Here is a 21,476-nt window from a genome sequence, read left to right as displayed (position 1 = left end):
TTGAGATATTTGACATCGTTTTCTCTGATTTGATCGAAGACTGGATCGGATGAAAGCTGGGAGACCGTCAATTTATATTTCGTCTTGAAAATAATTGATAAAATTTCCGCACAGCCCCATACTACCTTATGTATTCAGTTCTTGAATAGAGAAAACAATGACAAAAATAATACATTTCCATTGGGAAAACAGATTGATTTTACAATAGTATGGGACTGTGTGGAAACTTTACCTTAACTTCCAAGATTTGATTGTTAATTCTCTCTTCTAGCTGCTATACATTTCTTTGTAAAGTTGTGACAAGAATTTAGTGTTAGATCAAGATAACAATTTCTACCTAATAAGTTTGAGCATTTTCATTACCTGTTTGCTGGCCAATGTATGGATATTTTAGGGAAAAATTACTTCTTAATCACCTCTGGGAGTTTAAGAGTTAAAGAAAGAGAAACTAAAATTTATTTCTGATTCAGTTCTTATCACATCTAAGGGATGTTACTTTAACCCTTTACATCCTAACATCAGTATGCATATTCTCCACACTGTTCTCTATACATTTTCTAAGATGCCGACATGGAGAATTTGTCTAACAATCAAGAGCTTCTTTGGTCGGTGATCAGCTCCTTTATTCTCCTGACCTTAAAGTTTGATTCAGGGGTGATATGGTAAAGAGAAAATAGATGCTGGTCACTTTAGATGTTAAAGGGTTAAGAGGACTTCCCTCTCCCTCCCCTCTCATCCTATCCTCCAAGGAATGATATATTTAAAAAGAAATGGACACGCGATCGTTTGTTTGTTTGTTTTTGTAAGTGCCAGGTGCTACCTCCCATGTGGGGACAGGAACGAATAATAAAGCTTTGAGTTGAGAGCACATGGAAAATGTCTGAAGTGTGTTTTAAACCAGGACCCTAATAGAATTTCCCATGCCTAGGAATCTCTAAGAAATCTTCCAAACTTTTCCATATATTTCTTTTGATTAAGGTCATAAGAAATATTGTGGCTAATTTCCTTTTCTGTGACTATCTGTGCAATTTTAACATAAACCATTGTCTTAGAGAAGACTATACTGCCGTGGATTTAATACATGCATTTCCAGAATTGAGACTCATGTTTTCCTCACTAGGTTGGAAACCTTGATGATGTTTATCAGGTAGTGAATGAAGATGAATACTCTGACATTGTTAGAAAACGACAGGAGGATGACTGGGTGGTTGATGATGGTAAGAGCTGTGTCCATGATTGTGAGGAATAGTTGTCTTTAAGGGTTCTTGTTGAATTATATGGTAAACACCGAACTTCAAGTAGGGTCATGCATTGCAAAACCTTTTAACAGACCAATTCATGTTTCAAAATTTTTTGGACCCTTCTAGCCAAAGACAAGGGTATAAAATAATCTTTTTTCTTTATCTCTGCTTCTTAAGACACCATTGTGGAGTAAATGCAAGGGATCTTTATCATACACTATGAGCAATGTCTTTTCTGCTTTGGGGTTGTCTGTGTACATGATGGTTAAATGTGCTTTTGTTTTCAGATGGGACAGGATATGTGGATGATGGACGAGAAATATTTGATGATGATCTCGATGATGAGCCACCAACTGGTCAGTTGATAAATAATTAATAATTGGTCATTGATATTAAATATATTTTTAATTTGTTTATAATAACTTCCAGTAGTCATTTACTGAAAGCTGTTTCATTTTTTTCAGGAAAGAATGTCCCCAAATTCAAGCCAAAGAGGCCGGTATGGTGGAACTTGTTGATTTGTTGTTGTTAATATTTTTCTAATCCTATTGGGATGGGGTGGGAAAGGGGGCCAGTGAGGGGAGGGGAGGGGGGCACTTGGCTGTGTGATTCTCAGACCATCGCAATCTGACCCCAGTTAACCCAAAATTTTTTCATTTTGTCACACTGTCCAAGACAGCCAATCAGGTATAGATTTTGGTGATTGCCCTCAGAAGCCACATTCAGCTTATTGAGACAGCCTGAATATTTTCAATTTTCATTGTGGTTTGGTTGGCTCAGGTTGTCGAGTGTTCAACTGCTGTGTAGAAGGTGAAGGTTTCACGCCGCAGACTGTACCAACACTCAGGGTCTTAAAATAACTATGGAGAATGTGCTGCTTTTTCTATGACATCTGGTTAATCATAACCATTACAATTTCCTCACTAATCATTCTGTAATTGTAATTGACAGTTGGTGGCAATAATGGGACGGTTGGCTGTAATTGGACACCTATAATTGGACAGTTGAAGCAGCTAATCATACAAAGTCCACTCAGCCAAATCCACTAATCACAGAATTAATCACAATAACCATAGCAATAACCACTTATTATAAAACTGAGGAATTTCCAAAATGGATAAATTTCTTTTTCTTTAGGCATTGGTCTCTAAATGAAATTGTTGTTTTTGCGAATTATAACAGTTATGATTGATTGGTAACAGGACTTCTTGTTGTCCAATTCTGTCTGTAAATGTGCTCATGATTGACAAATTGGACTCCCATTTTGCAGTCATCCAATTTTGTTAATCACTTGTATGATTATAGATGGAATTGGACTCCACTCTGTCCTATTACCATTATTAATCATCCTAGTCTTCATGGATAGGGATGAGAAATCGTTTCTTTCTCCTGCATATTCTCACCGGTTAGCAGGTGACATTACAGAACCACTCACTTTTCATAAAGAGTACAGAACCTAGCTCCTGGTTTCACAGTCTGGTATTGTTTCCCAAATTGGAGGCATCTGCAAATTTTTTTTAAAAGAATTGTGAACTGTGCAATGCAGTCTGGTCTAAGTACCCTGGAAAATATTTTAAAGTGCATTAGAACATTAGTAAGGGTTATGGGCTATAGAAATGTCTCATCATTATAATTGTGATATTGTTTGATAGTAACTCCAACAAGTTACTTTTTATCTGATTATTTAAAGAATGTGAAAAAGCCAATAGTGAAACCAAAGACAATTAACAAGATGTTGCTGGCTGCAAGTGCCAAAGCAAAGAAAGTCAAAGTTAGTGTGGTGAACATAGTTTTTTTTGCTTATGACTTTGACCTTTGGTAGTAATATTAAACTGTGATTGTGTAATCTGGCTGTACTAGCAAGAGGAGTTGTTCTGGGAAGGACTGTAGTGACTGAGGTTTTAACAACCTAAGCAGAAGTCATCATTGGAGTCAAGTGTTGAGTTGTTGTCACTGGAGTGGAATGTGTGTTTGTGTGAACTGATTAGTCAGGTTTGAGTGATGTTATTGGCTGTTAGACTGTTGTAGTGTAAGTCAGTCCTGATTGGTTAGATTTAATCCATTGGTAATGTTCATTTATTTGTTTTGGTTCTTTTGTTATGTAAATGTCATCAATTTGTTGTTTGTATGGTGTTGGCAATTTATTGTTGACATCTACTAACAGGAGTCTGCTCTAACTTAGTGAACCAGCTACTGTGATGAGATTAACTGTTGTTTAGATGGAGGGAATACCACACTGAGAATGGCATCCTCAAGCTCTAACTGTATAAATTTACGAACAACTATTTTGCAGACCGAAGTAACATCCATTGGTGAAGATGATTTGTTGAATGATCTCCTCAAGGAAGTGGAAGTATGTATAAGAAATGGAAGCATGCCTTTCATATTTTACGGACCCTTTTAACTCTTTAACTCCCATTAGTGACCAAGACAGAATTTCTCCTTACATTATATCAATACAATATCAACTAGATAAGTGATGAGAATAAAGAAAAATATCAATTTGGGAATAATAAGTTGATCCAGTACTAAATTCTTTGAACTAACATTATTAAAATAATAATAGTTGTATGGTTGACAGTGAGGAGAATTACAAATTTGATCTGGGAGTTAAAAGGTTAGTGAGTACTTCAGGGGAAAAGTATAATTATTTGTTGTTGAAGTTAAAAAAAAATAGAGCAAAAGTGAGGTTCACTTCTGACTCCAAGTTCTTCCTATCCTTAATTGAACTCAGGTTGCTGATGCCAATCAGGCCTCCTTTGACAAAATGAATTTTTTTTTTGTCCAGACCTTACTTATACATTCTTCTTCACTGCTAACCAGTTCCTCAGTGTGTAAGACTTTTGAAATAATGTCATCATTAATTGTTTAATATTTGATAAGTAGATTTTGAACTGAAGATGTCTTTTGCGCAATAGTGGATTAGGGCAGTCAGTTGCGAATCATTTTGCACTAGTTGGGAAAGAAGGTTTATTATAAATGATTCTATTCTATATATCTAGCAACCAAGACCAGCTCCAGTGAAATATTCAAAGGGAACACCACAAGTTTTAAGGTATTTCTTGCAGTATTGAAATGCTTCTCTGAAAGATTCTTGCATTATTGCAGTCAGACTGATGATGTTAATGGTCTTTATATTATTCATATCTATCTAGAACTCCAACATCAGCTTTGCCAACTGGTAGCACTCCAAGACGACTTCAGGTGTGACTTCTTGTTGTATTTAGCAAGGGAGAATTAAATGATAAGTCAGTATAAGATTCTTGATTACCAAGGACACAGACCACTAGGAAAAATCCACTGGCCCAAGAATAAACACCTTTACCTGTGGGAGTGACTTAAGAGGAATTTCCTCTTTCAATATCATAATACACTCTCTGATACTTAACAGCAATCATCTGGGCCACGGCAGAATATTTTTAAAGTGGAACCAAGATCACCACCCAAATCCAGCCATGCCAAAAATCTGCCAGCCAAGAGGAAAACTGTTGTTAAGGTTGAACCAACTGAGAGAGGGGAGGGGAGGTACAGTGGGATGGTCGGAGACCCATCGAGAGGAGAGAAGGATGAGAGTTGTGAGACAGCAATGGATATGGATACAGGTAAGCATGGAAAAATTGTTGGTAATAGATGGTCACAAAAGATGTGTGACATTTAGCTTATCTTATGTCATGACTTATCACTAGTTCATATCCAGCATGCAGAACAGGTTTAATTTTGGCAAGGGAGTACTCAGTATTTTCTTAACAAAAATTATGGCTGCCATCATTGATTTTAATGGCAGTGGAAGGCTGGGGAGAGAAATAAATTTGTACCAAGGGGGTGGGGGAAGGGGAGGGAATAACACTGCTTTCCATTTCCCTGCCCATGCCCCCACCATCCACTCTGACTCCAAATCAAACATGGTCAGTCTGATAAACAATCACCAGCTTATAGTGTCAGCTCACCCTAATAAGATGCCTGCACCGCAGGCTAGTTGATATCTGATGATTGTTGTTCCAGATGATCCTATTATGGGTTGTGATGACTTTGGAGATGACGACCTTGGTGATGCAGAAGCAATCCAGGCATTAACAAATGTTGAGACAAATCCTGATGAAAAACCCACTGTAAAAGTGAAGGTAGTACAAATGCTGCAATAAGTGCCTCCTCATTAACCCCCCCTCCCTACTGAAGTTTCTAGTTACAACCCTCCCCCCTTCCTGGAAAATTTATTTTCTACCTCCCCCGGATCATGTGAACTATAGGTGGCCTCGGTCGACATATAGGCTGACAATTGACCAATATATCGGTTGACTATCGGTTGGCAATCAACCGATTATCAGTCGACAGTCGACCGATAGTCGACTGATAGTTGACTGCCCATCTCCCATGGTAATGTTATTTGTTTGAGCTTGGCAGGTCCTACATTCAGAATATTCTGACTTGTATGTAAAGGCTTCAAACAGTTTGAGCAAACCTTTTAAAAAAGGCACAAATTGCATTTTGATTGTAGGTTGAAACAATTGAGAAGAAGACTGACAGGAAATGTGCTCTCCCTCAAAAGTATGTAAAGTTATTTTAAGACCAGCCTTCTGGATAAAAATCACATGGCCATTTAAAAAAAATTACGCTTTCTTTATGATTCTTGAAATTTATCTTTTGTTTTTGATATTGTGGTATTTTTTATTTGGTTTTTTAAACATCATATTTCTTATTTCCAGATCAACAGAAATTTCTGGTGATTCAGCCTGGGAGACAATTCTAGAGAATGAAGAATCACATCAAGAGGTAATAGATACCAAATTTTTTTACAAAATTTTTTACAAAATTTATATTCTATTTGATTCCCTATGCACAGCCATATTAGTGCTGACTATGGTAATAATAACAAGTATTATTATTGGAAAGTAAATTTGAGTCTTTACTTTTGTTTTAACACCAGGTTCTGTCAGATGTCAATGTAGATTCCTCCTCCCTCCCTCTTCAGGAATTTGAGGGTAAGTGCACTTTCGCAGTCTAGAATTAGACTGATTTGTTACCAACTCTTCCACTCTGCCATGATGAAACATTTCACTCCATAAAATCATGTAATTTATCTCATTTTGAACGTGCAATTTCAGGAGAAAAAGTCCTCAAGTTCTTCTGGTTTGATGCCTATGAAGATAGATTTAAACTGCCAGGTAAATAGATACAGTGGTTTCAATATCACCAAGTGAACTCTACGCTCTTTTCAGTTGCTCACAATTTAAATCATTCTCTCAGGTACTGTTTACTTGTTTGGAAAAGTCTGGATTGAATCTGCAAAAACTTATGTCAGGTGAGGTATCTAATTTTAACCATATTTATGGTTCATTCGCGATCTAAGAACCTGTTACACTGAATGCTCACAAGAGAGAAAACAAGGGAGTCAAAGCAAGAGAGAAATTAAATGCGTGGACAGAGAAAAAAGCTATATACATTTTTACACTGAGGCAAACTCAGGGCTCGAAGTTAACTTTTTGGTCGACTAGCAAAGTTTTGCTGGTAAGATTTTTTTCCACTAGCAAACTGGTGAGACCACTAGCAAATTATTTCCTTTTGAAATGTCAATGACTATATCTGATATAAAGATTAGAATTGATATTTTGCACAGGCTATTAATGAGCTGAAAAGTTTTATAAAAAAGGTGGTAAATGTTTGGTCTCCTTTGTCATTGTCCTGACAACCACCACCTCTCTACTGCATGTTTGGGAGACATGGATGATTTTAACTAACAAACGTTTGCTAGTGGAAATTTTTCTCACTCGCAGATTAACAAAATCACTCGCATTTTGCCAGTTTGCGAGCTTTAATTTCGAGCCCTGAAACTCCCATTTTTTTTAACCCTTTTTTCTTCCAAGATCTTATTAGTAATTCTCCTTGCTGTCTGCTATACAGTTGTTATGATGAAAGTTTGGAGAATTTGGCATTAGGTCAACTAATTATCCCCTAATTGATATTTTCTTCTCATCAATTTTCTGCTTGACATTTTATTGATATTGTAAGAAGGAATTCTGTCTTGGTCACTCATGGGAGTTAGAGGTTAAAATGTAGTATTTGTAATTGGTATAGTCAATGTACTTGAAAGGAGTAAAAAACATTAAAATTTTGTTTGTGTTCAATTCTAATTTTACTGTTATTGTTGCAGTTGTTCTGTGGCAGTCAAGAACATAGAGCGCCAGATCTTTATTCTTCCACGAGAAAAGGTTTGATAAAGAAGGCTTCTGCAGTGCATATTTAACAACTCCTCAATGAAGGCAAAGTGAAAATTGTTGAATAATCCCCCAGACTCAGCAATATTCACTGTGCCTTGGAAAATGATTGGTATAATAGCCTGGGTGCTCTCAAATTCTGCAGCAAATTCCTTTTGTTGTCAAAACCATTTATTGACAACTGTTTTGATTCCTTGTATTGAGATATCTTAATTGGCCACCTTTATGGTGGCCAATTTACGTTATCATCTCACTTGATAATACTAAATTACCCCTTTTATACTCTCTCACCAATGCAACACCACAAATTCTTTAGAAACTTTCCCTCTTTATCCCTGTAAGGTGTACTAATTTCAGCGGCTTTCAATGTTTTATGTTTTGGGTATTTATCTGCTTCTTTTTTTAACCAAACAGAAACATGAAGTTGATGGCACTGTGACAAGTGAACCAGTCAGTTTTATTGATGTGTATCAGGTAAAAGACAAGAGAGGAAATTATTGACTCACTTTTTTTGATTGCATCTTTCTAAAAGCAGTATGTAAAGTATTCAATTTCTTTTCTTTTGCAATTTTATTTTCCAGTGACTTAAAAAGTAAGCTTCTATATTCTCTCTTTGCCAGGAATTCAACGAGAAGATTGCAACAAAACACAAAATTATGAAGTTCATCTCGAGGGTAAACTTAGATTTTAAATAGTGTATATTAGATACTAGAATCTGTTTAGATGCTAATGGTTGTATTTCAGATAGTTTAATTATTTTTTTTCCTTAAAAGTGTTTTTATTTGTCTATGCAGAAAGTTCAAAAGGCTTATGCTTTTGAGATTGAAGATGTCCCTGTCACATCTGAGTACCTGGAGGTCAGATATTCAGTAAGTCAGAAACATGTTTACTGGTGTCATAAACTTCAAGCAACATTACCTCATTATGTAACTGTTAGTTACTAAGTTACTTAAATTTCAGAGAAAGGCTAGAAAGTTACTGATTGGATTAGTAATTTGCTGATTGCTGATTGCTGATACACTGGGTTAATTCAAAGTTAAACTCTAAGGTTACTATATAATCTTAATTGTTTCACTCCCAGGAGAGAGTGAAAAGGAATTGATATTGTTTGATTTGATATCAAATTCTTAGCACTAAAATGATAGGGAATGTGTAGCTGGCAGTGCAGAGAAACAAAACTTAAATATTTGAGCTAGCAGTGGAGACAGCAGTATCAAATTTCTCTTCTGTGCAGAGAGTACAACCCTGTCTTAGAGAGACGATTACCTAAAAATTGTCTTCATTTGGTTCTCAACAGGCAGATGGCCCTCAGCTACCATGTGACTTGTCTGGACAAACATTCAGTCATGTATTTGGTACTAATACCTCCAGGTAAGGTTCACTGTGGCGTATACCTGGCTGATCTTAAGGGTGGGGTGTTTGTGGTTAAGGGAGGGGGAGGGGTGGGAAGACAATTGAGTGTGGAGGGAGGGGGCAGGTGTGTGTAGAGGCTTAACCCTCCCCTCCCACACCCACTTTGTCCAGTTAGTTTTAACCCAAGGGACAACATCACAGAGAGTGGAGAAGGTGTTACCTCGAATTTCTCAAATTCAGAAATCAAAGTATTATAGTGTAGGAAAATTTAAAAATTAGTCAGTCTTGCAGCAATGATTGATAACTTTGCAGTTTTTTCTCTTTGCGGATATTTCATGTGGTTGTTTAACTTGGCTGATAATTGTTTTTTTTTTTAAGTGTTCTTTAAAGGAGATTTTAAAGTCAAGTTCATTTTTATTGCAGTCTTGAGCTCCTTTTACTGAACCGCAAGATGAAAGGACCGTGTTGGCTCAATGTCAAGTTACCTCGTGAGTACTTACAGTGATTAAAAACTAAACTCTCTTAGCTGATTCTCGTACATTTCTTTTATTGTCAGTTGTGAGAACTTTGCGATACCGCAGGACTATATTTGTAAGAATCTATTTTCCTGGTTTTTTTTTTCTTTTTAATTTTTTTAGAGCTTCCTCATCAGCCAGTCAGCTGGTGCAAAGTAGAGGTTGGTATTCTCACTGATAGAGTGCTTGCAAAAAGTATCTAAGGCAGTTATTAAGGTCATTATTGGCGCTTTCTTCGCCCGCGGGAAAATACGAAGCTTTCAGTAACGCGAGCCTGCGAGACGTCTGCAAACGGGTCTAGTACTGATGAGTCCCGGGCCCTTGGCAAACCTCTCCCAGCTTGTCTCAAATCTTCCCGCGGACGGAGAAACGCGCGTCCTGCAGCCGTAAATTATTTTTGGGTCTTTCAGGCTGTGATCCCTAAACCTGACCTTCTTGAAGTAGCAAGTCAACAAGATCCTCCACCACCTATGGTAAGAACAGAGATAACGCAGAGTTTGTTTTTTTAAATGCCGATGTCAGGGATTTCATCATGAAACGTGGTTACAGGGAACTAGTGTAAAGGAACAGGGCTCAGTTATTCAAAGGAAGGATAACGCTGTCCAACGGATCAATGCGGATAAGAATAACAAAACGCATTCCGCCATCCGCTGGATATAGATTTGTCCAAAGGATAGCATTATCCACCTTTTGAATAACCGCGGCCAGGCGAGTGTCCTCCACGTCTGCATGAAAAATAACGGCTGAGCTATTAGAATTTAGCCAGAGTGTTTTCTGATCTTTTTTGTGTACTAAATGTGTTAGATTGTGTTTCAGTAGCTTCATAAGATGCTGTTTACATGAAGAATTTTTATGCTGTTTTTCTTTCTTTCTGTAGGTTGTCATGAGCCTCAGTTTTCGGACAATGTTGAACACCAAGACTCACACACACGAGGTTAGCTTCAATAGTTCATTGAAATTTTGAAAAAGCATTGAAATGGTCTTCCTTACAGTTGAGTCATTGTGTTTCAGTGATAGAACATCGGAGTATGGCTCGATTCCTCGTACAGACTCAGAACTTTTTCTGTGTCCCACAGTCGTGACATGGCTTAAAACATGATCCTCTACGTTTTTTCATGTTTTGATTTAGATCTTAGCTGTGTCAGCTCTGGTACACCATAAAGTTTCATTAGACAAAGCTGCACCTAAACAGAAGTTTCAGTATCATTTCTGTGGTGAGTTGAGCAACCATACTTACTTGTAACATTTTTAAATGTTACAAGCAACTACTTTGTTGAAAATGAAACGCCTGTGACTACTTTTTAAAATAGGCACAACCTCGATAACTCGTAGATAAGGAAAATAACTTGAAAAAGAAGCTGAAATAACGAAGTGTGGAAATTTTACGCGATATACATAAAGGGGTGAATTTATTTTGCAGAATAAGGGTTTAAATCCACAATCCGTTCAATTTTCACATTTATCAGATTAGGGTAACTTTTCGGGTCTGCCCGATTCAAGACGACGTCATCAGATTTTTGACGCTTTCGTCCGATTTTGGGCGTCTTTGTCTGATTTTTGACGTCTCCGTCCGGTCTAGGTCTTTATTCTATGGCTCCGTCTCATGGTTCCATGTCAGGTTTTCACGATTTCTTTTCATCCTGTACACCTTAACATCAGTATGCATATTCTCCATACTGTTCTCAATACATGTCCAATGTGCTGACAGGGAGAATTTGTTTAACAATCAAGAGGTTCTTCAGTTGATTATCATTTCCCAAATTCTCACAACCTTAATGTTTGATTCAGGGGTGATCTTGTAAGGAGAAATTAGATGCTGGTCACTCTCGGGGATTAAAGATTTAATGCATCATTCAGAAACAATCACATCTGTATATATTCTACTTTTCTGCTTTAGCTGTAAGTAAACCCAACGATCAGATGTATCCTTACGACTTCAGGGATGCTGTCAAAAAGAAGGTAAAAGTAAAAACACAGCAGGTTTGACTGTAAGACAGTAGATGTGGGGGATATTTTCTGTCGGGGGATGGTATAGTGCGGATGAACGTTTCTTCAGGGGGTCGTTCGGTAATTGGCAGGATTTGAGATGTATGTAAACACGAAAAACAATCTACAGGCAATTTGCATTGAATTTAGTGATTCTCTTTAATTTCTCATCCTTACCTCGTTAGCAAATAAACATGGAGATTACGACGTCAGAGAGGGCTCTTTTAGGACTGTTTATGGCCAAGATTCACAGAATTGACCCAGATGTAATTGTGGTATGCGACTTTTCCGTTTGAAGTATTTTCAGTGATGTTATACCAGCATGTAAAAAGGGAATGTATTACTGATATTATAGCTTGGAAGTTTCAGATTTTACTAGATATTCAGCTCTAGTGCACACAAATTCCAAATTCAAATGAATATGGTCGCACCCATTTGGAATTATTAATGTCAAAGTGACTTCAACAACTCAGAGTATTGACTGAATTTCAGCGAAATGTAACAGTGTAAGGTCAGAATGATGGCGTCTAAACTTATAACTTGATGCCTGTCGTTGCAGCTTGTCGTTTAGATTAAGGAAATGTCCTCATCACTAAATCTCCCCTAATATTTTCTGTTTGTTTTTTGTCTTTTTTTCTTAAGGGTCATGATATCTACGGGTTTGATCTTGATCTTCTGATGCACAGAATCAGTGCTTGTAAGGTGAATACTACAGCTTTGACAATCTGCTTCCGAACAGTGCGTTAGCGAAAAAAAGGATGATTCATCCCGTAACTACCTTGGGGAAGAGCACTACGTCTTATTTTTAGATAGCTGGATCTACAAGCAGCCAAGTTGAAAGGAATTCCTTTTTTTCGTGTTGGATGACAGAATCCATCTTGCTTGTGTCTACCTATTGCCCCGCAGAAGCGAAGCTCTTCTGCCACATTTCCAATTTCGTTCGTTTAAGTTGGCCAGATTTTGCTGTCTCTAATATCCTTGCGTATTATAGAAATATGCCCAAAAAAAAAAGACTCAGTATCTTGTCATCTTGATCTCACGTTTGGTCAATAACGCATATATATAAGGTTTATTTGACTTAAACAAAAGGCCAGAACTAAACTATCGTATGAAATCTTTAGTTACGCCACGAGTTTAAACGTGATGTCTGAGTCGAATAAGATTTTTTAAAATTTAAACTGAATTCAGCTAATGCATGATTTTTCTCTAGATTCCTCATTGGTCTCGCCTTGGACGGCTGAAGAGAAGCATTATGCCGAAGCTTTCTGTAAGTGTCTAGTTCTCAACCTTATGTTCAGAGCGCACAAAAAACTACTAACTTTTCTCCTTTAAATTCAAGTGATTTTCGTTCAGGTGGCGACCAGGGGATTGATGTTTGAATTAGCGGGTGTGGAATGGCAATAATTTGCTGTTGCTTAGCGGAAATCCCGACAAACTTCGTTTTGGGAAAGATCTCCAAAAGTCCTCGACAAATTTATTTCTGGATTTTGTCTTTTGGGGTAGCGCCTTCCAGTTGAGCGAATTACGACCAATTGAATATAGCCGTTTCAAAATTATGATACCGCTAAGTTTGTCGTTGATTTATCAGCCGCGGCAATACTGTTTATGGAAAGAACTCAAAATTAAGTTCTTAAACTCCTTTTGTATATCGTTACTCGACTTAATCTCCAACGTTTGTGACAGAATGGCGGGCCAGGCAGGGGCAACAGTCTTCTCGATCGTTCCATAACTTCTGGACGAATGGTGTGTGATGTGAAGATTTCGTCAAAAGAACTCATACGATGCAAGAGTTATGATTTGACAGGTTTGCCGCCATGACATACCAATCTCTCTATGTTAACTTTCCTATTACTAACAAAGTCGAAATTATAAAGGTTTGATTTAGGTTTTACGATAAACCAAAGAAAAGTTGCCAAATGAAAGTGTGTGGGCTTTGATGTCTTCATTTAGGTGGTCGCACACCAGAGTTTTATCCAACGACTTTAAGTTAAAACCCCTGTGCACAGCTTGATAAACTGAAACTCATGAGCTTTCATTTGAATCGTTTCACCGTAGAGTTTTATCAATTTTTTCTTTGTCCCACTCTCGTGACACGACGAAAAACATCTTTCTCAACATTCTGCTTTGTTATCATATAAAACAAATAGATAAATGTTGCCGTGGGTCTGATCAGTGATAGATCACAGTTGACGTCATAATGTGGTAAGAATATCACTGACACACTCAGCTGTGCCTCATGTGACGTCATTTTGATGTCTTCTGTGATCTATTACTGGAATCTATTTGTTAGTTAGAACAACCTCGTACAGCAGAACAAACGGTACCACATGAAAGTACTGCTTAGAAGCTTTCTTTTCATTGGTTGCGCGCTAAGGTTTATACATACGTACAAGGTTGATTCAAATATTTAAATACAACGTAAAATTGGCGCTTGTTTATTTTTCATTTTCCAGCATTATCGTGGGCTGTTCTTCAGTCAAGAAGAGAAGAGATTGATCAAGATGAAATACCAAACAAATACAAGTGAGCCTCCTCTTCCCCCCCCCCCCCCCTCTTTGCGCCTCTTTTGCTTAAACATACGTCAGTGTTACCTTTGATTTTGTAAAACTTTGGGGCCTAGACTTTTGCGCGCTGAACTCCAGATCAGGGGGTCTGGGTTCAAGCTCTGGCCAGGTTATTGAGGTGTGTTCTGAGGCAAGGTTCTTTAGTGTCACAGTGTCTCTCTTCACCCAGGAGTATAAATGGGGACCAGCAAATAACACTGGGAGGTAACCTGAGAGAGATGGACTAACTTTCCATTCAGCGGGAGCAACAATAATTTTTTTGCTTTTTGCTTCCGAAACCGAGATTAGGTTCAATAGTTTGGGCCGCATAGCTCGTGTGCAGGTTTCACCTTTCACGTTTCAACTCCACATTTGATATCCTGTAAATTGAGAATTTATAAAGTTAAATTTTTTGTCTCTTTTTTTCCTTTTTTTTTAATTTTTTACTTTCAGCTCCACGCAGGAATTGCTTCGTATGTTTGAACTCACTTCGGTAGGTAACCTCCATCATTTTTGTTGCATTTAGCAGTTTTCGAGAATCTTTGCTCAAATCTCCTCGTTCGAAGTGAAAGACAAATTTGAAAATATACTGATCTACTCTTTTTCTGTCTACAGCTGGATGCACTCTTAACTCTAAGGATCATGTATGATCTAAACGTAAGTATTTTCTACACTTTTTTGTTACACTTCGTAAAAACGTTGTTCCCTTCAATGTTGCAAGGTTAATTTTACGTAGGTTTGTAATTCTAATTTTTTAAAATTTTTTCAAGGTTTTGCCCCTGGCTTTGCAGATAACAAACATTGCTGGAAATGTTATGGTTAGTATGTTCAGCAATCTTTGCTTCGAAAAATGATCTTTTAGATTTCGCGTTTGAATGTTTCAAATGTCATTCTTTCAAATTCAATTCTTTGGAAAAATCACTGAATTTCTCTCATCACCAGATCATCTTCAATCAAATTTCTGGGCTTTTCACGTATTTTTTAATGGAAATTACCAAAAAAGTTAACTAAGATATTCTTATGTGATGCTTCTACAGATTAGTTTACGGAAGGTTTTTGTATTTGGAAATTGTTTCGTTCGTGAAACCATGTGTAACGGAGAGAGACCAGTATGCCTCTGTAGCGCGCGCAACTTGAAATCGAGGCTTGCCTCACTAGAAACGTTATTATGACGTTTTTTGACTGTTTTTTTAGATTTCGTTGCGGCGTTTTCCAACCACCTCATGCGCAAAGAAGCCTGAGCTAAGATTTTGACGCTCAACTTTCATTTCTTTTGTGTTTAAACGCCTCAATTGACGTATGGTATTTCTAAAAACAGATGCTAAATATTTTGTTCTTCATTTTTCAGACTCGAACCCTTCTTGGTGGCCGATCAGAGAGAAATGAATTTCTTTTGCTTCACGCCTTCAACGAAAAGTAAGACTTGTGAATTCTTTTTGTCGTTGCTTCCCGCAAAAGGGGAAAAGGGTAGGGGGGGGAGGGAGGGAGAGTTCGTCTTAACCAAGATTTCACCCGTCAGTTTTTTTTCCTTTTTTCCTGGGCCTTGTATACAAACATCATATTGGCTGTTTTTCAGCTGCGCGTAGGTTGGAAAACTCAAGGCGTTGATAGTTAGTTCTGCTTTGGCGGGCAAGTGAAACTCTTTGTTGGTTATCAACCATAAATTGATCAAGGCAAGAAAACCGTTGCTAATTGTAATGTAGGTGTTAGCTTCCGCAACAGCAAAGTAAGAACGAAGAGCTATAGTTTGAACTATCAGCTTTCCAGGAAAAATAGCAGACAATTTCTTGTTTCTTTTTACACCCTTCAACTTACATTTTACACCTGCTTTGTCCTTCTTTGAACAGAAATATATTTCTCTCTATTACCAAATTTTGATTATTTTTAACAGTGACTATAATATTTTATTTTATTCAGGAATTTTATCTGTCCAGATAAAAGTTATGGCAAGAAACAAGTGGTATAAATATTTTTGTTCTAACTTGCTTGCTCGAGGTTTCTCTTTTCTTCTCCCCATAATTCTTTCCTTCAGCTATTTTTCCTCAATTTATCACAATACATTTGAGTTTACTCCTTAAATTACACTTGTTGATAGCGTGGTGTGTTTTGAACAATTGTTTTTAAAGCAATTTTCAATTGAAGTCGAAAGTAACCTGGTATTGCATTGGTTTTGCTTTACTTTGCTCTGTGATTGGTCCTCACGCTAATCTCTCAACCAATCACGTGTAAAACTTGAACCAATCACGATTTGATCGCGTGCGTTTTCCCGCGCTTTCGGTAGTTTTTTGGTTTTACTTTGAGGTCTCATTGGCTCTACTGGGTAATTTCCTTTTCTTCTGATTCGGTTTTACAATAATGGTTTTGTTTTTACGGCGCTCAATCGAAAAGCACTCTTAAGAGACTAGGTTTCTCTGGAACTCGCTGGGAGGAACTTTTTTTTTCCCTGTCTCGTGTTTCTATGAAAGGTTTAACTTCTTAAAAGTTTCTTGTTATCCTCGTTCTCAGGTCGAGGCAGACCACGATGAAGACGAACAACCTTCGACTTCCAAGAAAGGACGAAGAAAACCAGCGTATGCTGGGGGACTGGTGTTGGAGCCTAAGAAAGGTATCTAATCTTTTTTTACTCTGCACTGTGTTTGGTCTAGGATGCAAAACCAAACCGATGGCGCCGTAGTCACTCAGGTTTTCCCGCGCTTCGGGCCGTTTGCTCGTTTTTACATCGAGTTCTCATTGGCTATTTTTACAGCTTTCTTCACTTTGATTGGCTGTTGTGATAACTATAGTTTTGATTATACGGCACTTTACGAAACATACTTTATTTCGACTTTTCTCTTAGGTTTCTACGACAAACATATCTTGCTGCTGGATTTCAACAGTTTATACCCGTCCATTATACAGGAATACAACATTTGCTTTACTACAATCAACAGAACAAGCTTCAACTCTAAGGGGGTAAGTTGCATTTAATATAATCGCGTCATCTTCATTTATAGAATTATGCCTACAAAATAAAGCTCACTAACAAGGAAGAGGATAATCTTTTTGAATTTTTGCTTAATCAAGTGTTTCGTTGAACTCTCTATCTTTCAGTCAATTATTTTTCTTGTTATTTTTCAGAATTACCTTAATCCGGACCATAGCACTTTACTTACAATTAAATTTATATTTAAGATGTTCCTCATTCTTATTTTATCAGCTAGCCGAAGAAGAGGAAATGGTTGAGTTACCGGATCCTGAATTAGAACCTGGCATTCTACCTACGGAGATCAGGAAATTGGTGGAACGAAGAAAACAGGTTTGTTCCTGTCTCAGGCTGGTTGTTGACGACTGTAAGAGCATGCGCATGCCACGTTTTACACAAAGTATTTTAATTGCTTACCAAAAGTATTCACTTTACTTACTAGGTGAAGGGAATGATGAAAAACTGCGCTCGTGATTCAGATCAGTACCTGCAGGTTAGTAATGTATATTAAGAGAAATTTTCGAAAGTAATCCGAGGTTCGCATGGATGTCACATTACTTCTTTCCTTTTCTGAAATTCTCTGTGATTGGCCTATAATCCCTCAAGGAAATGTACTTTAATTCAGCCGGTTCGCCCGGAAGTTGGGCCCTTATCGCATCACGGACAAAAACCTTTAGAATTTCAACCAATTTTTTTTAAATACCCTTTTTAAGCCCATGATGTGGGGATTTAAATGTTTTTTCTTTTCAGTATGATATAAGACAAAAGGCCTTAAAGCTTACTGCAAACAGGTAGGTTTATCATACTCGTCTTCCGTAGTCGCTTCACTTAGGGAAACACAGCAGACAAAAACGATAGGCATGCGCAAGTGAATCAATTTTATCCAGCAGTGCGTCAATTTCCCGCCCAAAATTTCATAAGAAAACATAAGAGACAACCACTTCCACGCCAAAGATACGAAACGATGGAATTGTTCGTAGAAATCTGCAGAATGAAGCAAATGTAGGATAAAGGATAACTGGGTACTTTACGAACACAAAGTTTATTTAATTACGGGTATTCTGTCAGTTGATTTCCATTTTGTTTTGAGCTTAGGAAAAAAAGTTATTCGCTTTTAATTAAGAAAGCTTTACTAGTTTGGTAATGTTATTTAGCCTGAGATGACTTTGTCGGGCCGCCTATGAAGACACTTCGGGAAGAAATATGGCTAGCTCTTCAGTCACGTTACAGTCACGCATTGCTTTCACATCTGGAGTTGTGTTGGCTTGTTCAGAGCATCTCGGCACTAATTTAGGGCTTGTTGGTTTTCTTTCTATTGTAGCATGTATGGCTGCTTAGGATTCTCCCATTCAAGATTTTATGCCAAGCCACTGGCTGCCCTGGTTACGAGCAAAGGCCGAGAGGTATGTACTATGATATTATGACAGCGTGATAGCATGACGGCATGACGGCAGCGTGACGACAAGATGATTATGACAACACGGCGCTAAAGCGTCACAGCGTGACAGCATGATAGCGTCACAGCGCGATAACATGGCAGCTTGTCAATGCGATAACATGGCAGTTTTCCACCTGTTTCGATTTTAAACATTCCGTTTCCCGGAAATATTTCTGGAAGACCTCATCGAAACCTTATCGCCAGTTTTCCAAAGCTATAGCATTTAGTGGTAGTAATCTTTTCGGCTGCAAACCACAAGCGTAGGAGTGTTTTTGACTGAGACTTCTTATCTCTCTAAAGTTACTCTCTTTCTCGTCATGGAAAGAAATATCTGGTCGCATTTCCGACACCAGGCGGTACACTTCAGATTTAACCAACTGTTAAAGAATTCACAGCATTTGCCAAACCATAACGCTGCTTCCAAATCTCCAGATGGAAAAATCACACTCAGTGGAATTGCATGCAAATAAATTGGTTTTATTTTCACGTCTTTTTTTGTAGAATATTAAAAGGGAATGATAAAGATAGTGATGTGCATTCGAGATAGCCATAATTCAGCAAAAAAAAATTGGAAAAGCCTTTGATTGCAGTTTTATTTCCCAATAAACCCACAATGACAAATTTTTGCTTCAATTTGTTTGTTTGTCAAAAGAAAACCCATGAGATGCTTATCGTTATTTATTTATGAGGTTCGTATGGCCATTTCTGTGGAAATCTCAACAGATGTTTTAAGTTCATCAACTAAACGTTGTGGTTGACAATTAAATTCCAAAAATAATTTTTACTCGCTACGGGTGAATTTCGGAATTACTTTGCGCCTCCGCCAGACAGACGTTTATAAGACAAAACGAATTCGAAATTGCTTCAACTCTAAACTTACTAATTTTGAGATGACTTTTATTAGTTAGGCACTTGACACTGAAGTAACGACATGTTTTGTAGTTTTTATTGAAAGTTCCTGCTGACATTCAGGATACTTTTTAATTATAATAATTTTTAAGTCTGTCAGCGAATTTGATGAATTGGTCGTTCGTCAATAAAGTAAATTTTTTATGGTAGACATTTACCTATCATGCAGTTTCTTGCAAATATTGATGCTCCGTCGCTGTTATTAATGTTTAATTCATCGTCGTAATATCTCTATTTCTATTAGGACCCGTTCGGACTAATTGTTAGGTTTAGTAGAACTATGGAACACTTGAAAAGTTTAACAAGTTGTTTGAATAAACTTTTTTACCGTATTAAAATTACGTTCTTTATCAATATATGACAAGTTTTATGACCATTTCAAGTTTCTACAAGAGAACTTGCCTCGTTGTAGCCGAATTTCTAAATAAAATCCGACTCGCCAAAAATTTGAATAAACTCGTCGAAATCCACTCTCTCGTCTCCCTTCGTGTCGGCCATTTTTATCATTAGATCTATGTCAGACTCGGTATGATCAATGTTGAGCCTGCGTAAAACTCTTTTTATTCCTTGTGCTTCGATGTAGCCTTTCTTCTCCACGTCAAATTCTTGAAATACTCTTTTTAAACGCCGCTCACGCTTTGTCTCGCGGAAAATCTGTTTGGAGAGTCGCTGGAAGCTGTCATAAGAAACCGTCGTGTTTGGTCGGTTATTTATACCTGTAGAATGAGTCAGATATCACCTTGAAATGGAGAGTAGACAACAAACTGTCCTAGAGTCGTTCACACATTGGCACTAATATTCATAGCGTTTCTTTATACATGAAGTTTCATGAAACCTGACACCAATTTCCAAATTATTCATCTATTTCTCTAAAGACACACGCTTTTTTTTCGTTCCTGTGTTTCCACTTCTCGTCTAAAAATGAAATATTTCTAGAAGAAAACCTGGAAAAAAAAGTAATTTCCAAAGAAATACTGTCATATTTATTCATCGTCATTTTCTTAGTCAACGGGGCTTCTTATGAGTCGTTCAGACCGTGCAGTACGGTAATTTTTGCTATTGTTTTTATAAGATTTGCAATGGACGCTGCAAGTTAATATCATGAGTCTCAACTTTGCGAATTTTGCAGTCGCGTATTAATTTGAACATGAATATTTAATTTACCTGTGATTCGAAGATGTTCTTTCAGTTCTTCATCGCCTATTTCTTCGCCCAAGTCCTTGAAGACGTGAACAAGGTCTTTCACACTTATAAATCCGTCCGAATCTTTGTCGTAATTGCGAAAGATAACCCTCATATTAACTTGTTTTTGATGGGGAATGCCCGCCATTTTGAAATTCCCAAACTGGATCGCAAGCCAAGGAATTTTCGTGGGAGCGATGACTCGTCGTCGCTCATATAACCAAAGATTTCTTCTTCCACGAGGCTGGTTTAGCTCGCAAAGCAATACACTTTCAACGAGCTGGACATTGTGTTGACGACCTATACTATTGTTAGGAAGACAAAGACTGGCTTCGATCAACTTATTTACATGTAGTCTTATAAAAGAAGATAATTACTCCCCGCTCTAAGGAGGGCTAACTGCGATGATTTCGTCTTTGATCATTAAGTTCCTTTTGTTAAAGAGCTCATAAAAATTAAATCAAGGCTTTGAGCTAGAAAGAGTTTGTGGTAAAACAAAAGATAATTAGTCGAAACAGAGTCACGTAGACTGACATCAGATATCCCAAAATTCGCGCAAATTGCACTAACTTTGCTCAAATGTGTCTACAAAATAAATTACATTTATATCAACTCTAACCATGATATTTTCTTTGTGTACAAAATTTCCGCCTTTTATTTTCTATTATAGTGATGGCTATATTTTTTGTCTAAACGTCATAACCACCGTTTATCTCTTTATTCGCATTTTAAACCTGAAAATCCACCCACTTCATAATTCTATAATGTGATATGGTCGGTCATGTGTGGAAAAACCAGTCAATTTGAAAAAAAAAAAAAGCATCAAAACAAAGTTTCTTAGCCCATGAAAGTATTTGGCTCCGGTTGTCTGAGTTAAGACCTGCATTTTAAAAATACGAAAAAATCAGAAATGTTTTTCCGTTTAGTGGAGACCCGAATTTTTTAGCTCTTGAAACGCTTACAAATGCAACTGCAAATTTTGGAATGTTTGTCGACTTAATAATTATAGTTGTCTGACACTTCAAACCACGTTTTCCATATAAGGTGTTTTCTTGTAGTGACAGCAATTTCAATGAAAGATTGAGGCGCAAATTGTTCTGAAAACTGTTCCAAACCTGTCACAGGCCAACGACAG

General features: G+C 37.4%; 2 protein-coding genes across 2 annotated transcripts in view; one reads left to right on the top strand and one right to left on the bottom strand.

Annotated features, from left to right (window-relative positions):
* LOC131792282 (DNA polymerase alpha catalytic subunit) overlaps nucleotides 1-21,476 on the top strand; it is a 33,893-nt gene that overhangs the window by 475 nt on the left and 11,942 nt on the right. Inside the window, exons 4-44 of the mRNA XM_059109663.2 lie at nucleotides 1,121-1,217; nucleotides 1,529-1,597; nucleotides 1,706-1,740; nucleotides 2,932-3,012; nucleotides 3,535-3,594; nucleotides 4,244-4,296; nucleotides 4,397-4,445; nucleotides 4,633-4,843; nucleotides 5,244-5,362; nucleotides 5,737-5,786; nucleotides 5,945-6,011; nucleotides 6,166-6,220; nucleotides 6,344-6,403; nucleotides 6,486-6,540; nucleotides 7,390-7,447; nucleotides 7,868-7,927; nucleotides 8,074-8,127; nucleotides 8,248-8,322; nucleotides 8,751-8,824; nucleotides 9,230-9,294; nucleotides 9,445-9,482; nucleotides 9,732-9,794; nucleotides 10,199-10,255; nucleotides 10,451-10,535; nucleotides 11,219-11,280; nucleotides 11,493-11,582; nucleotides 11,950-12,009; nucleotides 12,518-12,574; nucleotides 12,991-13,111; nucleotides 13,761-13,830; nucleotides 14,304-14,343; nucleotides 14,466-14,507; nucleotides 14,621-14,668; nucleotides 15,199-15,266; nucleotides 15,768-15,810; nucleotides 16,356-16,455; nucleotides 16,687-16,802; nucleotides 17,047-17,145; nucleotides 17,255-17,305; nucleotides 17,563-17,603; nucleotides 18,134-18,215. Of these exons, the coding sequence (XP_058965646.2) occupies nucleotides 1,121-1,217; nucleotides 1,529-1,597; nucleotides 1,706-1,740; nucleotides 2,932-3,012; nucleotides 3,535-3,594; nucleotides 4,244-4,296; nucleotides 4,397-4,445; nucleotides 4,633-4,843; nucleotides 5,244-5,362; nucleotides 5,737-5,786; nucleotides 5,945-6,011; nucleotides 6,166-6,220; nucleotides 6,344-6,403; nucleotides 6,486-6,540; nucleotides 7,390-7,447; nucleotides 7,868-7,927; nucleotides 8,074-8,127; nucleotides 8,248-8,322; nucleotides 8,751-8,824; nucleotides 9,230-9,294; nucleotides 9,445-9,482; nucleotides 9,732-9,794; nucleotides 10,199-10,255; nucleotides 10,451-10,535; nucleotides 11,219-11,280; nucleotides 11,493-11,582; nucleotides 11,950-12,009; nucleotides 12,518-12,574; nucleotides 12,991-13,111; nucleotides 13,761-13,830; nucleotides 14,304-14,343; nucleotides 14,466-14,507; nucleotides 14,621-14,668; nucleotides 15,199-15,266; nucleotides 15,768-15,810; nucleotides 16,356-16,455; nucleotides 16,687-16,802; nucleotides 17,047-17,145; nucleotides 17,255-17,305; nucleotides 17,563-17,603; nucleotides 18,134-18,215 (2,880 nt within the window). The remainder of the gene's footprint in view (nucleotides 1-1,120; nucleotides 1,218-1,528; nucleotides 1,598-1,705; nucleotides 1,741-2,931; nucleotides 3,013-3,534; nucleotides 3,595-4,243; nucleotides 4,297-4,396; nucleotides 4,446-4,632; nucleotides 4,844-5,243; nucleotides 5,363-5,736; nucleotides 5,787-5,944; nucleotides 6,012-6,165; nucleotides 6,221-6,343; nucleotides 6,404-6,485; nucleotides 6,541-7,389; nucleotides 7,448-7,867; nucleotides 7,928-8,073; nucleotides 8,128-8,247; nucleotides 8,323-8,750; nucleotides 8,825-9,229; nucleotides 9,295-9,444; nucleotides 9,483-9,731; nucleotides 9,795-10,198; nucleotides 10,256-10,450; nucleotides 10,536-11,218; nucleotides 11,281-11,492; nucleotides 11,583-11,949; nucleotides 12,010-12,517; nucleotides 12,575-12,990; nucleotides 13,112-13,760; nucleotides 13,831-14,303; nucleotides 14,344-14,465; nucleotides 14,508-14,620; nucleotides 14,669-15,198; nucleotides 15,267-15,767; nucleotides 15,811-16,355; nucleotides 16,456-16,686; nucleotides 16,803-17,046; nucleotides 17,146-17,254; nucleotides 17,306-17,562; nucleotides 17,604-18,133; nucleotides 18,216-21,476) is intronic.
* On the bottom strand, nucleotides 18,896-20,768 carry LOC131792281 (uncharacterized). The gene is made up of 2 exons (XM_059109662.2): nucleotides 20,324-20,768; nucleotides 18,896-19,875 (listed from the first exon to the last, which is right to left on the bottom strand). Exons 1-2 carry the CDS (start codon nucleotides 20,487-20,489, stop codon nucleotides 19,580-19,582), a joined length of 462 nt encoding a protein of 153 aa, XP_058965645.1. The 5' UTR covers nucleotides 20,490-20,768; the 3' UTR covers nucleotides 18,896-19,579.

This window comes from Pocillopora verrucosa, chromosome 6, assembly GCF_036669915.1.
Source record: "Pocillopora verrucosa isolate sample1 chromosome 6, ASM3666991v2, whole genome shotgun sequence".
NCBI lineage: Eukaryota > Metazoa > Cnidaria > Anthozoa > Scleractinia > Pocilloporidae > Pocillopora > Pocillopora verrucosa.
Note: the sequence above shows the minus strand (reverse complement) of the source record. Positions and strands in the feature narration are given on the sequence as shown.